We start from the raw sequence: 16,928 nt of genomic DNA on the forward strand, positions 1-16,928 counted from the left end.
TAGGCTTCCATTAAATTTTTCTACCTGGGTCATGTCAGGTTTCCAAAATAGAGAAGAGCAACAAACTTAACTTTCTAATTTAATATTTATTTATTATATTATTAATTATTTTGTCAATATTTTCCATAACTGGTAAACTTATCACAACCTTACCTTAACCTTACAACTTATTAATTACCTTACCTCAACCTTGACATATATAACCTTACCTCAACCTTAACATGTAACGTTACCTCAACCTTAACGTGTAAGGTTACCTCAACCTTAACGTCCCAAGTGCGAAAACCAACGCGGCCCAACACTGGCCCAGTATTGGCAAAGCTGGCATCGAGACTTGGCAGACAATATTGGCCCGACTTTGCGCCGCCTCTTGTGGTGTTAACCGCGGTTGGACGTCGGCAGCCAGATCTCGGCAGACATTAATGGCCCAATATTGGCCGCCAGATCTCGGCAGACATTAGTGGCCCATTATTGGCAGCCAGATCTCAGCAGACATTAATGGCCCAATATTGGCTGCCATTACTCCCCCAGTGTTGACAAAATTAGAAAAAAATAAAAATAAATTTTTTTTTATTTAATTAACTAATTAATTTATAACATTTATACGGCTTATTTCCCTAAATTAAACGCAAACTTACAAATATTTGAAAAATTCTTACATCTCGCGGGGATCGATACCTGAACCTGACGCACCACAGCCTAACACTCTGATCACTCTGCTACTCTGACTTGAAGTCGAGGAAGCAAAAGGGTTCTTATAAGCTACACTACACTGGCCAATACTGTGCCATTCTTGGGTCGAGCTACGTCCCAATATTGGCAATTATAATTTGCCATCATAGATACAAAATGATAGATAGACATTAATGTGCCATTCCTGGGCCAAAATACACCCCAATTCTGGCAATTATATTTTGCCATCAAAGATACAAAATTTTTGCCATTAAAGTGCCACTAATGAGCCATTAATGGACCGATCTTCGTCACATCACTGGCAATTGAATTTTGCCATTAAAGATTGATCAACTTTGCCATGAATGTGCCGCTATTGGGCCAAGCTACGCCCCAATACTGGCAATTATAATTTGCAATGAAAGATACAAATTTTTTGCCATTAAAGTGCCAATAATGAGCCATTAATGAGCCGATCTTCGTCACATCACTGACAATTGTCTTTTACCATTAAAGATTGATCAACTTTGCCGTGAATGTGCCATTATTGGGCCAAGCAACGCCCCAATTCTGGCAATTATATTTTGCCATCAAAGATACAAAATTTTTGTCATTAAAGTGCCATTAATGTGCCTTTAATGGGTCAATCTTCGTCACATCATTGGCAATTGAATTTCAAAAAATTTTAATATCAAAATTCATGGCATATTTTTAATATTTAATTATTATCTAAAAATTTGACTAGAATCCATTTTGAAATAAATTTTTACTAGAAAATTCTACGAGAATTTAATTATTTAAATGCAAAAATAAATAATTTATTGAATAACTAAATGTTTCTTAAAATTGAATTATGAGAATTAAATTTTAAAAAACATTCATTTATTCAATAAATTTTCTTAAGGAAATAATTTGCATCATTTCTATTTCTTAATTACAATTGCTTTAAGAAAAATTCAAAGATTTTAAAAAAATAAAGGAAAAAAATGTTTATAAATTTTATTTGTCAATTGCAAATATTAATTGAAAGTGAAATTGAAAATTTCTTAATTTTTAGATAATAAAGGAAAAATTTAACTCAAAAAAAGGTTTCTGTTACATTTATTCACGAATTTCTTTAATTGTAAAATTATTTGAAAACATTAATAACTTCTTTTTTAAATTAATACTTAATTAAACTTTTTCAAAAAAATTAATTCTTTAAAATTGACAGTTAAAAATATAGAAAATTCAAAGTTTCAAATATTTTAATTTGAATCCTTTTCAAGCTTATTCAATTATTTAAATACAAAATAAATAATTTATTGAATAACTGAATGTTTCTTAAAATTAAATTCTTATAAAAAATTTTACCAAATTAAAATGCCATTAATGTACCTTTAATGGGCCGATCTTCGTCACATCACTGGCAATTGTCTTTTACCATTAAAGATTGATCAACTTTGCCGTGAATGTGCCTTTATTGAGCCAAGCTGCGCCTTAATACTGGCAATTATAATTTGCCATCAAAGATACAAAATGTTTGCCATTAAAGTGCCACTAATGTGCCATCCCTGCTGGAAGTAAATAGATAGAAACCTTTTCTCTTTTAATCCCTTTCTATTGCTAATATAGAAAGAGATATGAATAATGTATAACTTTTAATCTCTTACCTATACTTCTTTATGCCTTTCTATTCCTACCTTTATCAACTTGTTTGCTATTTCTTTTAATCACCTTTTTTGAATAACTTTTAATAGCCATTTTAAACCCTTCTATCTCTTTTTATATACAATCTTATTACAACTTTTTGTTATTCCTTTCAATCACCTTTTCTCTATTACTTTTAAAATCCTGTCTATTTCCTTGTATCTCTTTCAATGTTAGACCTTATAGACACTATTCTTTATACCTATTAATAACCTATTCTCAATACCTTTTAATAACCTGTCTATAAACTTCTATCTCTTTTTATGACAGAAGTTCTCGATACTCTTCTTTCTCCACATTTATAACCTTTTCTTAATAACTATTGATATCCTATTTATACCCTTCCATCGCTTTTTATGTAGGATCTTATTAACACTTATTTATTACCATTATTCCCATTATTGAGATAGAAAAAGATAGAAATGCGAGACTGCAAAACTATAAACCTTTTTTATTCCTTTTTATCATTCTTCTTTTCCGAATGTTATTCTTTTAATCTTCTTTCAATCCCATATTCTATCTCCTATTACTTTATTTAGAAGAGATAGGGATAGTTAAGAATATGGGGATTTGAGGAGATATAATAAGATTATCTCTTCTAATCTACTATAGTATATCCCTTTCTATATACATACTCATAAACTTATACGCGCATGCGTCGATCTTCCCAGCTGTTATGTGTCATGGCGTCGGGTCAGTAGATCCGTAGATCAGAAAGCGTGTGTTATGCACTGTGCGATTGTACGTTTTTGTTTGAGTTTATAACTTCCATATTTTTATAGTTTATTGTAAATATATTTAACCAATAAATGTTTATCAGTAATAGACAACCAAAATTAGTTTTAAACTCACAAAGCATCGAAACTTTTCTAAAAATTTATTAAAGATTTACTTGCAAATTTTTCATATAGTTAATCGTAATGAATTAAAACAACACGATTAAGAAACTCAATTAACAACAATAGAGAAAGTTTTTAATTGAAATTAATCGATTTCTTCTATAAGGGGTATCTCCTTTTTTACTTTCCTTTGGATTAGAAAGGATGTGAAAATGGATAGAGGAAGACAGAAATGTATGAATAGAAAGAGATTGAAAAGTTCTATCTTCTTTAATTCACCACTTTGCATCCCCAATTTTTTATCTCTTTCTATATATTTTTTTCTATATATTTCTATATCTAAAACTGTATATAAAGAGATTAGAAGGGATAAAAAGATATATAAATATAAAGTTATAGAAAGAGATAAAAAAATTGTATCTCTTTTAAGTATCCATTTTGCATCTCCAAACTATTATATTTTCTAATCTTTTTTTATCCCCTTTTTTTAATCTCTTTGTATCTCTTTACTTCCAGCAGGGATTAATGGTCCGATGGTCGGCACATCACTGGCAATTGTCTTTTGCCATTAAACATTGATAAACTTTGCCATGAATGTGCCATTATTGGGCCGAGAGCTGGCCCAGTCTTAAAAAATTTGAAATTGTGACCATCGGCGCTATCATTGGCCCAGTAATGGGACGTTTTGGACACCAATAATGGCCCAGTAACTACTGCCAATTGTCGGCAGACATTACTGCACCAATGATGGGCCGTTTTTGCAGTCTTGGCATTTCGCACTTGGAGTGTAAGGTTACATCAACCTTAACGTGTAAGGTTATCTCAACCTTAACGTGTAAGGTTACCATAGCCTTATCATATATACTTACCACACTCTAACATGTAACCTTACCTCCATGGCGGAAGTTTTTAGTTCACCTCAGGTCTACCACAGCAATATCGTGTAACCTTATGAGCCTTACGATTAGTACTCATCAACATAACCTTACCTCCAGAGATGTTAAAAATGGGTCTCAAAACCTATTTAAAATGCTAAATACTAAATGGTATCACAAAAAGTATTTCAAATATAAAATATAAAATAGTTTTCAAAAAGTTATTTCAAATGCAAAATAGAAAATACGCATTTTCAAAATGGTTTTACAAAATAAAATGCTTTTTTTAAATGAACTTTATTTTTACGTAACTTTTTGACTTTTCCATAAAATAAGATTGTATCCCTTATGAAACTGTTTTATATATTATTCTATTAATTTGACTTTATACAATAAACTACATTTTTGAAAAAATTGTAAGAAAACTTTGTCAGCAATTAAATAAAATATCTCATTTTCGAATGCTGGATGTGAAATCCTATGTAAATATTGAAACTTTGAACCTGAAAATTTCCGTTTTTAGCATGTAAAAATGAATATTTTCCCAAAAAGTTTGGTAAAATTTAAAATAAAATGAATTAGCAGGAGAACCTCCTTAAAAGAAAAAATTGCTACAATATAAAAAAAATTTTCTTGTATTTTGCATTTTCAAATACAAAATAATGAAAAAAACCATTTCAAATCAAAATGCAAAATGGTTTTCGGCAAATGCATTTAAAATGTAAAATGAAAATAGGCATTTTGCATTTTCTATTTTGCATTTGAAATAGATTTATTTGAAATAGTTAACATCTCTGCTTACCTCATACTATTGTGCTATGTGGGCTGTTTAATACACTGTATAAAACATGAAACATTTTTACAAATTAAATTATTGTAACTCTCACAGGTACCTAATGACATTTTTTTTAACAGATATTTAATCATTAGATATCTGTTTTGTATTAAAAAATGTTTCATGAATTTTTTAATGTTAAATACTTCGTAGTGAGTAAATATGTATGAAAAAGTACTCAATTTCCATAAAACTTAATGTTAAAAGTTAAGAAACTAAAACGCTTATAACTTTTTTCACAAGTACCCTCATGTCTCCAAAATTTAACTACATATTTTTCAAACCTTTATCTAACAGTGGTCCAAGTTTCATTAAATTCTTAATGTTAATTCTATTTGCCATAGAACCTCCTTAATGACAATTTTCAGTTTTTTAAAGGAAATAAATTGAACCATTTCTTTTTCTCAATTACAATTGAGCGGATGGGAAGAAGAACTCGCAAGCGCGAGACCGTAAGGGATAATATCAGTCAGGTATCAGTGAGCGCCTCTGGGCCACACACTGCTACCTGACTGGAACTATCCTTTATGGTCTCGCGTTTGGCGAGTTCTTCTCCCCATCCGCTCAATTGTAATTAAAAATAAAATTGAGAATATTCAATGATTCTTATAAAATAAAAGAAATAAATAGTCATAATTTTAATTTGTCAATCACATTTTTATGTTACAAAATTTTTACTTTCTTATGGAAAAAAATTACTATAAATTTTATTTTTTTTTAATCCAAATTTTTAAGAATTTTATTAAATTATAATTTTTCTTTTATAATCACAATTTTTACTATATTAGTTTTTTTATATATTGGTTTTTTAGTAAGTATTAATTAATATTAAATAAGAATTAATTATTGCTTCCTCATAAAGGAAGCTTTGTATTAGCAAAATTTTGGATTGTCAGTTTTTGACATATTTATAAATTTTTTTTTATTATGCCTAATAGTTTAGTACTTTATACATGCACAGGAACTCCCCGTATAAATGTTCTAAACAAATAAAAAAAAATTTCGACGTATTTTGATCTCCGAAGTTCAAAAAACGGATTTTAAAAATTTGTCCCGATGAGTGTGTGTGTGTGTACTAACATTACATTTACCTCAATATCTCAGAACGAGAAAGAGCTAAAGGCCTCAATTTTTTTTAAATTGTAGGTCTCCCCGGGGGACATAAAATGAGAGTATTTTCAGCCCGATTCATGAAGTTCAACTATTTTTTTTTGCATTTTTCATTTTGTAAAAAAACGTTTTTTGGACATAACTTAAAAAAATGTTAGGACACTTATAAATCTTTTTCTTTAGTTTTGTAGAGTTTTTTCACACGCTTCTTTTGAGCCCTAATTAAACATTTTTCGTCTATATTAACCGGAGATATTAAACTTTTAAAAATCAAAAATTTTGGAAAATAAGACTTTTTTAAAATTTTGTTAAAAAATGTAGAAGTTTAGTTTTATATTTAGTTTTGTAGAGTTTTTTTAGACGCATCTTTTGAGCCCTAATTGAACATTTTTCGTCCATATTAACCGGAGACATTAAACTTTTAAAAATCTAAAATTTTGAAAAATAAGACTTTTATAAAAATTTTTTTAAATGATGTAAAAATAACTTCAAAAAATTATTACCAACTTGAAGAGCATTAAAAAACGTTTCGATTGACCTATTTTTTAACCTGATTCGGGCAGAAATTATCAAATTATTGGTATTTGAAAAATCAAAAATTGTGGAAAATATCATTTTTTCAACATTCTTGTTTATTAACGCTTATGTGTACCCAGTGAGAAATTGCCAATAGACTTTAATCGGTCCAATATCGGTCCAATATTGGTTGACGTGCTGGGCGCCGATTGACTTCCAATATTGGACCAATATGGGCTGATGCTTGGGATGTAACGGGTTCGCCAAGCATCGGTTGTTAATATTGGTCCAATATTGGCCGAATATTGGGAACCAAGAGAACAAATTTTTTTAAATAAATTTTTTAAATTAAATAATAATAAAAAATTAATGTTTATAATTTTTGTTTAATATATTTATTTGTTTAATTATTTTTTTTTAATAATTCATATAAATAATAAATAATTTATTATTTATAAATTATAATTATTTAAAAATGCAGCAGCTATTAGGAAATAGCATTCTACAAAAAAATTCTATCATTGAAAAGTCAATGATAGGCGAGAGATATCTGCGTCATTAAACAGATTCGCAGATATACTCTGGTCTCGCGACGAATCTCTCGATACGTATACACGGAGTGAAATTTGAACTGTAAACGACAGTGTCTAATTCAGAAGGTTAAAAGAGGGGGAAAGTTCACGGTAAATCTGAGTGATTTCACCGAGTTTTTCCATTCACGAATCGCAAGTGGCAGTGACAGTAACCGTCAGAGAGCGCTACATCTTGTAGAAAATTATGATGAGTTTCCATTCATCGCCTAAGACTCTGATCACACCGTGATTTTACGTTCAACCTTCTCTCCGTGTATACACTGGAGTCGCCGTGTCAGTTGCGAGAACGGTTACAGCGTCCCTCTTGCGGCAGAGATAAGAATTGTCACGTAAACTGCTAAATCGCTTTACCGATGACGGCCTTATTATACCCGCAGTTTACGTGACAATTCTTATCTCTGCCGCAAGAGGGACGCTGTAACCGTTCTCGCAACTGACACGGCGACTCCAGTGTATATAAGTATCGAGAGATTCGTCGCGAGACCAGAGTATATCTGCGAATCTATTTAATGACGCGGATATCTCTCGCCTATCATTGATTTTTCCGATGCTTGGCGAACCCGTTACATCCCAAGCATCAGCCCATATTGGTCCAATATTGGGAGCCTTTATTGGACCGATGATTGGTCTCTTGGCTCCCAATATTGGACCGATATTGGACTGGTAAGAAACTTCTCACTGGGTAATTATTCAACTATTATTACCATCTTATAGAATATATAAAAACACATTTTTCGGACCAAGATTTAATTATTTTTAACCCTTTTATAAAAAGTAATTCTTATATTTTAATTATTATTATTTCTATAAGGAAGCAAAGTGTTCATGAAATGAACACCAAAATTATAAAAATGTACAACTTGGCAGCGGTTTTTAGTATTGTCACGCCAAGTTTTGAAATGAGAAAGAGAAATTATGGAAATTTTTTTCCTTAGTTAAAAAATAATTATTATTTTGTAATTCAAAAATTGATGTTTATATTTGAAAAAACCGCTGCCAAGTTGTACATTTTTATAATTTTGGTGTTCATTTCATGAACACTTTGCTTCCGCATAGAAATAATAATAATTGAAATACACTACCGTCCAAAAGTATCAGGACGATTACATTCGACTCTATAAAAAAACATGCCATCACTTTTTCAATCATATCTCGGAAATAAAAGGAGATACAAGAAAGAATTAAATACGGTTAGAAAGCTGATTAAATTTTGCGTAAAATAAGCCGCCTTTAAAGTCATTTCGATAATTATTTTTTGAGTTGTAGAGTGAGAAAGAAATAAAAAAATTATCAAATTTTCTAATTTTTGTCTCTTGACTTCAACTTTTTCAAAAATCTAGAAAAATTTAGATAAAATTTTTCTAAAAACACAGAAATCTTCGTTAGAATTTCAGCTTTAAAATAAGCCTTCGAAAATTAAAAAAGGTTAATCCGTCTCCGATATATCATTAAAAATGTGAAGCCGTATTTCGACCGATTGGTGCATTGAAATTCAACTGCGACGACTCGGTTCTATGGCTTCGCGCGGCAGCGAATGAGAGAGAAAACAGGAACGAATTCATGCGGGGCAACGATGAACTTTTGAGTTTCTTTATATTACTCGTCAAACATCATTATTCATTATTCTCCAGCAAAAATTCGTCCCGGTTTTCTCTCCCATTCGCAGCTACGCGAAGCTAGAATCGAGTCATCACTGTTGAATTTCAATGCACCAATCGGTCGAAACACGGCTTCACATTTTTAATGATATATCGAAAACGGATTAACCTTTTTTAATTTTCAAAGGCTTATTTTAAAGCTGAAATTCTAACAAAGATTTCTGTATTTTTAAAAAACATTTATCTAAATTTTCTTAGATTTTTGAAAAAGTTTAAGTCAAGAGACAAAAATGAGAAATTTTGATAATTTTTTTTATTTCTTTCTCACTCTACAACTCAAAAAATAATTATCGAAATGACTTTAAAGACAGCTTATTTTACGCAAAATTTAATCAGCTTTCTAACCGTATTTAATTCTTTCTTTTATCTCCTTTTATTTCCGAGATATGATTGAAAAAGTGATGGCATGTTTTTTCATAGAGTCGAATGTAATCGTCCTGATACTTTTGGACGGTAGTGTATAAGAATTACTATTTATAAAAGGGTTAAAAATAATTAAATCTTGGTCCAAAAAATGTGTTTTTATATATTCTATAAGATGGTAATAATAGTTTAATAATTACACATAAGTTAATAAACAAGAATGTTGAAAAAATGATATTTTCCACAATTTTTGATTTTTCAAATACAAATAATTTCATAATTTCTGCCCGAATCAGGTTAAAAAATAGGTCAATCTAAGCGTTTTTAATGCTCTTCAAGTTGGTAATAATTTTTTTAAGTTACTTTTACATAATTTAAAAAAATTTTTTAAAAAATCTTATTTTTAAAATTTTAGATTTTTAAAATTTTTATATCTCCGGCTAATATGGACAAAAAATGTTCAATGAAAGCTCAGAAGATGCGTCTGAAAAAACTCTACAAAACTAAAGAAAAACATTTATAGGTGTCGTAACAAAATTTTCAAAAAAAATTATTTTCCAAAATTTTTGATTTTTAAAAGTTTAATATCTTCGGTTAATATGGACAAAAAATGTTTAATTAGAACTCAAAAGATGCGTCTGAAAAAACTCTACAAAACTAAATACAAAACAAAACTAAACTTCTACATTTTTCAACAAAATTTTCAAAAAAGTCTTATTTTCCAAAATTTTTTATTTTTAAAAGTTTAATATTTCCGGTTAACATGAACGAAAAATGTTCAATTAGGGCTCAAAAGATGAGTCTGAAAAAACTCTACAAAACTAAAGAAAAACATTTATAGGTGTCTTAACATTTTTTTAAGTTATGGCCAAAAAACGTTTTTTTACAAAAAGAAAAATGCAAAAAAAATATAGTTAAACTTTATGAATCGGGCTGAAAATACTCTCATTTTATGTCCCCCGGGGAGACCTGCAATTTAAAAAAAAATTGAGGCCTTTAGCTCTTTCTCGTTCTGAGATATTGAGGCAAATGTAATGTTAGTACACACACACACACACACACACACACACACACACACACACACACACATCGGGACAAATTTTTAAAATCCGTTTTTTGGACATCGCCCACATAGCACAATATCTTGCTGTAAGTTTGTGGTGTGGATTACACGTATAGTTTGTAAGGATAGGGTTGTATACTATTGTGGTAAACTTAAGGTAAACTTTAAATTTTCGCCATTACGGTAAGCTTACAAGTAAAGGTTATTGTAAGCTTACATGTAAAGGTTACTGTAAGCTTACAAGTAAAGGTTACTGTAAGCTTACAAGCAAACTTTACTGTAAGCTTACAAGAAAAGTTTATTGTAAGCTTACAAGTAAAGGTTACTGTAAGCTTACAAGTAAAGGTTGTTGTAAGCTTACAAGTAAAGGTTATTGTAAGCTTAAATGGTAAGGTTGTGGTAAGGTTACTATAAAGTTGTAAGGTTGAGGTAAGGTTGTGGTAAGTTTACTAAATAAGGTAAATCTTTACAAAATAATTTATAATATAATTAAAAAATAAATAAAAAATTTTTTAAAAAAATTTTTGGTCTTGTTCCATTTTGGAAATCTAACAAGCCGGTGAAAATCTTGAAAACAAATTTGGGAGGACTGGGATTCGAACCCGGGATCGACGCGCATAAACCTAACATCCTAACTAACTGAGCTAAGTAGGGAACTGACAAAGAAAAAATACATTTTGCTTTTAAAGAGTTAGTCATCTTCTTGGTTCACCTAAAAAGCAATATTGATTTTTTCTTTGTCAGTTCCCCACTTAGCTCAGTTAGTTAGGATGTTAGGTTTATGCGCGTCGATCCCGGGTTCGAATCCCAGTCCTCCCAAATTTGTTTTCAAGATTTTCAACGGCTTGTTAGATTTCCAAAATAGAGCAAGACCAAAAATTTTTTTAAAAAATTTTGTTATTTAGTTTTTAATTATATTATAAATTATTTTGTAAAGATTTACCTTATTTAGTAAACTTACCACAACCTTACCTCAACCTTACAACTTTATAGTAACCTTACCACAACCTTACCATTTAAGCTTACAATAACCTTTACTTGTAAGCTTACAACAACCTTTACTTGTAAGCTTACAACAACCTTTACTTGTAAACTTACAATAACCTTTACTTGTAAGCTTACAACAATCTTTACTTGTAAGCTTACAACAATCTTTACTTGTAAGCTTACAATAACCTTTTCTTGTAAGCTTACAATAACCTTTTCTGGTAAGCTTACAGTAAAGTTTGCTTGTAAGCTTACAGTAACCTTTACTTGTAAGCTTACAGTAACCTTTACATGTAAGCTTACAATAACGTTTACTTGTAAGCTTACCGTAATGGCGGAAATTTAAAGTTTACCTTCAGTTTACCACAAGTATACAACCCTATCCTTACAAACTATACGTATAATCCACACCACAAACTTACAGTAAGATATTGTGCTATGTGGGCGGAGGTCAAAATACGTCGAAAATTTTTTTTATTTATTTAGAACATTTATACCAGTGCCCATTCGTATATAAAGTACTAAAAGATTAGGTATAATAAAAAAAAATTTATAAATATGTCAAAAAATCGCAATCGAAAATTTTGCTAATACAATCCTTCCTCTATGAGGAAGCAATATGAAATTTTGTAATTGGGAACGTTCGCAAATGATGTCACGTTTTTGGAGGTAGGGGAGGGGTCTCTACTAAACGTGATACAATGTATTTTTTACATGTGAAATTGCATAAAATTGCGTGACAGGGGGGTTAAAAATCTCAAAAAATTGCGTAACATTTGCTAGTATTTTAAAACTTAAATAGTTGATATCGACAAATTATCAGTTAAACTTACTTTTTAAGTTATGTAAAAATAACTAAAAGTTTTGGTAATTAATTCAATTAGTCAAATTTGACTATTTCCGTAGTCCTTCTATTTACTAATTTACTTATTATTAACTTAAAGTAAACCAGACAGTAGTCGGACACTTAATAATTTTTAGTGGTATTATTACCCAAGGAGCACGTAAGTTTATCTTGACATCACTGTAATATTACATTGGAGATTCGTTATATTACACTGTAATATTACAGTGATCTTACTGGGATATCAAAATGTCCGCCTGGAGGTAATATTACGTTGTTACATCAAGAGAATATTACCTGGTAATATTAAGGTAATATTACACTGTAATATTAACGTAATGTTAAGGTAATATTCAGATAAAATTAGAATAATTTTATAATTTAGAAAAAAACATTTCACAAAGTTGGACTCGAACCCAGAACCATGTGCATAGTAATCATGAGTCTTACCACTGAGCCAAACTTACTTGTAGTGTATTAAGATTCTCGACGGTATATAATCTTTGTAAGTTTTTTAAAGTTCTTCATATTTTATCAAAAATCTTAATACACTACAAGTAAGTTTGGCTCAGTGGTAAGACTCTTGATTACTGTGCGCAAGGTTCAGGGTTCAAGTCCAGCTTTGTGAAATGTTTTTTTCTAAATTATAAAATTATTCTAATTTTATCTGAATATTACCTTAACATTACGTTAATATTACCTTAGTATTACCAGGTAATATTCTCTTGATATAACAACGTAATATTACCTCCAGGGGGACATTTTGATATCTCAGTAAGATCACTGTAATACTACAGTGTAATATAACGAATCTCCAATGTAATATTACAGTGATGTCAAGATAAGCTTACGTGCTCCTTGGGTACTAAAATTTTTGAATAAAATATAAATTTCTTGATAGTATCTGGTGAGTTAGTAATTTACATTTTATTAAATAATTTCAGCAATTACCACTCCAAGTTGTTAAGTGGTCGACTATTCTGTATACTTTACTTCAGTTACCTAATGTACTTATAAACTTTTCTCTAAATTGGATAACTTGTATTTTTTGAGAAGAAAATTTGAATATCACAACTTACTGTTATTAAGTTGTCAGAAATATTCAAAAACTTCAGCTCGTCCAAATGTCTCAATGCATCAGTAGGGAACTCTTGGAGAAAGTTTACAGCTAGGTCAAGTTCCCGTAGATTGTACGCTCCTGCAAAAAAATAATATTAAATGTTATATGTTACACAGGAAAAAAAAGTCTGACTCCGTTTACACCTTAAATTCAGCCCATGTATTTCACATAAGTCTGTCCTTGTTTAATGGGGCTGACTCCGTTTACACCTTAAATTCAGCCTCGAAAACAGGCTAAAAGTAAAACTTTTTTTTTAGTGTGTATTGCAACTGTTTTCATCAAGATTCACAAAAAAGAAATTTTTGCAAAGCGCGATTAAGAATAAAAATTGTTTACAAGGATAAATATTTATCTTAATTTACAAAGTAATTCCTAAAAAATTACACAAAATATAATTTAATTTTTCAATAAAATATTTTTAAAAACATTTCTTGTAACCAATTGATAAATAATTAATATTAATTACTATTTAGTCAAAAAATTGAAAAAACTTTTTTACTTTTAAAAAAAGAATACAAATGTTACGTCCTATGGACTAAACATAGTTATTTTAAATTCAATTTATTAAATAAATGAATATTTAATAAATGGAATTATGTGTGTGATTTGAACCTAAGCTCTCGCTTAATAGTTCGGGACACTTTCGAGTTTTATTTTGTTTTGAAATGAAATTTTAGGATTTTTGGATTTTAATTTATAAGGAATGAAACCAAATCATCGAACACTCAGAAAAGTAAGATGACAGGGTTCGATAACATAGGTAACAATTTCAGGAGTCAAAAATAGTTTTAAAAAGGTATTAAAATTTTATAGTTCTCAGTCATAGAACCTGGGTTTGGGAATTGGGACAAGATTTGAGAAAGTTAAGAAGAGAAAGATGAACTTAATAAGAATATTTTTGAATTTGTACTCACTTTTTATTTATAGTTTATGAATAAAATCGTTGCCTTCAAAAACGTGAAATAATTTGGTATTTTTGTAATATCGATTATTAATAATCGATTTAAATGTATCGACGTATCGATATATCAATTTATGATTTCGATATATTTGTGAAATTATTTGAATTTAATAATAAAATTGACACTTGTATTAAAACACTTATAACTTTTTTAAATAGAATTGAACTTGGAAGTTTAAAATTGAATTTTAGTATTGAAAACTGAGACTGAACACTGTATGAATGTTTAAGATTGAACTGAATACTGAGAGTGAATGATTTTATAACTGACTTGTCTCTAGTTGTCTTGTAAGGATACTGTTTGACATCCCATTCTCTTGGGGATGCTGTTTTTTAATAGTTTGTCCCCACTAGGATTTTAGGGAGTTTTTAGATTTTTGGAAAATATTTTTAGGGAGATGGAAAAAGAGGCTGACTAATTATCAGATTGGTAAAAAGATTTGATTTTGTCGTTTCGGAATTGGGTCTTCGAGACCCATCCCACTTATGTAGGTTGTGTCTTAAAGGGACGTACCCTAGGTCAGGCTGGAGTCCCATGGTAGCGTTTTGCGTTGCGTTTTGTAACTAGGCAATAAGTGCAAATAGAGCAAACCTATATCTGTATCTCTCTCACACTCATGGCCTAGTTACAAAACGCAACACAAAACGCTACCATGGGACTCCAGCCTGAGGGTGGAGTCCCATGGCAGCGTTTTGCGTTGCGTTTTGTAACTAGGCAATGAGTGCAAATATAGCGAACCTATATCTTCATCTCTCTCACACTCATGGCCTAGTTACAAAACGCAACGCAAAACGGTGCCATGGGACTGTACCCTCAGTGTCTTTCTAAAATAGTAGGGATATTATTTCACGTTTTTGAGATTTTACAAAATATTGTTATAAACTAATTAATAATAATTTTACAATATTTGTTATAGCGTGGTTTAATTGTTTATAATTTTTAAATGTATGTAGGTTTTTGAATTTTAATTTTATCGTAATTTTTAACGTAATTGACGCATTATTTAATTATTTATTTCGATTTTATGATCATTTATTTTTTATAAATTGTTATTAATAATTTGTGAATTATTATTGGTTTATTGTTTATAATTATTCTTTGTCGGTATTTATTTGTTATTAATTATTTTATAAACAATAAATATTTATTTATACGCATTATTAATAATATTAAAATATTAATTATTTATCGTTTTTATTTATTGTTTTATTTATTATTCATTTGCCCTGGCCCCGGTCGGGTTTTCATGATCTGGCCCCGACTTCGTGGCCCCGACCAGGACCAGGCCGGGCTTGCCCAAGGATCTACAAACAGCGCACAATGGGATTTTTTTTTAAATTTACTTTTCAAAACTGTCTACAGCCTACAATTCTTAACCGGTTTCAGTATTCTTTATTTTAAATTAAAGGCGAATAAATTCTTAAGACATCCCTCAAGGCCAATTTTTTAGTTCTTAATTGTTTATAATTTTTATTTTCAATCAAAGTTAACAAATTAATACAATTTTTTAAAAAAAGAGGCTTATTTTCTTATTCCGTTGCTGCATATGATCTGAATCAGTTCAAATTAATACAATATGACCACCACACAATCAATAAAACAGAAATCAATTTATATCAATTGTTATAAACAATATTAATTAACAAATAGTTAACTTTGATTTCTTTCCACTAAAAAATGTTTTTTTCACCTTTTCTTTTTAATTTAAGTTCATTTAAAGAATATTAGTCCTCTTTGATTAAAAAATAACTTATTTAAATTGTTATAAATAATATTAAATAACAAATAATTATGTAACTTATGTTCCTGTCCACCAAAAAAATTTTTTTTCACGTCTACTTTTTAATTTAAGTTAATTTTAAAAATATGTGTCCTTTTTGTTTAAAAAATAACTTATTTAAATTGTTACAAATAATATTAATTAACAAATAGTTAATTTTTGTTCCTTTCCACAAAAAATTTTTTTTTCACGTTTACTTTTTTATTTAGATAATGTTAAAAGACCACGGATATATAATATTAAATATTTAAATATAAGTTATATTATAAGCAAAAAAGACATATTATATTCTTTAAATGAACCTAAGTAAAAAAGAAAATTTGTAACAAAAATTTTTTGTTGGACAGGATCATAAGTTAACTATTTGTTAATTAATATTGTTTATAACAATTTAAATAAGTTATTTTTTAATCATAAAGGAAAAATATTCTACAAATAAAACTAAAATTAAAAAGAGAATGTGAAAAAAAAAATTTTTATTGGAGAGGAATCAAAGTTAACTATTTGTTAATTAATGTTGTTTATAATAATTGAAATATATTACTTTATGGATTTTTAATTGTCTGCTGGTAATATTGGATTAATTTGAACTGATTTAGAGCATGTGCAGTAACGGAATAAGAAAATAAACGTCCGTTTTTAAAAAATTGTGTTAATTTGTTAACTTTGATTGAAATTTGAAAATAAAAATTATAAACAATTAAAAACTCAAAAATTGGCCTCGAGGGATGTCTTAAGAATTTATTCTCCTTTAATTTAAAACAATAGGACAAACGCACCAATTGTCGAGGGTGAACCATTTGTCGATGTTATCATGAAGATAACCAAAAATACTGCCTAAAATGTTTAATTGAGGCCTTGGATCCAATAACTCGCCCGACGCTCGGAGGAACGCGCAACTGCCAGTCAGTGAGCAGTGAGCGCCTCTGGGCCACCCTACTAAAAATCCCTGTATAAGATCTTGTACAAGAAAATGCACACGTTCAGCAGCTGAACTTGTACAAGTTCTGGTAAGAACATGT

General features: G+C 29.5%; 1 protein-coding gene across 1 annotated transcript in view; it reads right to left on the minus strand.

Annotated features, from left to right (window-relative positions):
* Positions 1-16,928, minus strand: part of LOC122509958 (chaoptin) — a 111,979-nt gene that overhangs the window by 21,358 nt on the left and 73,693 nt on the right. The window contains exon 5 of the mRNA XM_043624309.1: positions 13,124-13,242. Within this exon, the coding sequence (XP_043480244.1) occupies positions 13,124-13,242 (119 nt within the window). The remainder of the gene's footprint in view (positions 1-13,123; positions 13,243-16,928) is intronic.

Source organism: Leptopilina heterotoma, unplaced genomic scaffold (assembly GCF_015476425.1).
Source record: "Leptopilina heterotoma isolate Lh14 unplaced genomic scaffold, ASM1547642v1 Lhet_65, whole genome shotgun sequence".
NCBI classification, from domain to species: Eukaryota; Metazoa; Arthropoda; class Insecta; order Hymenoptera; family Figitidae; genus Leptopilina; species Leptopilina heterotoma.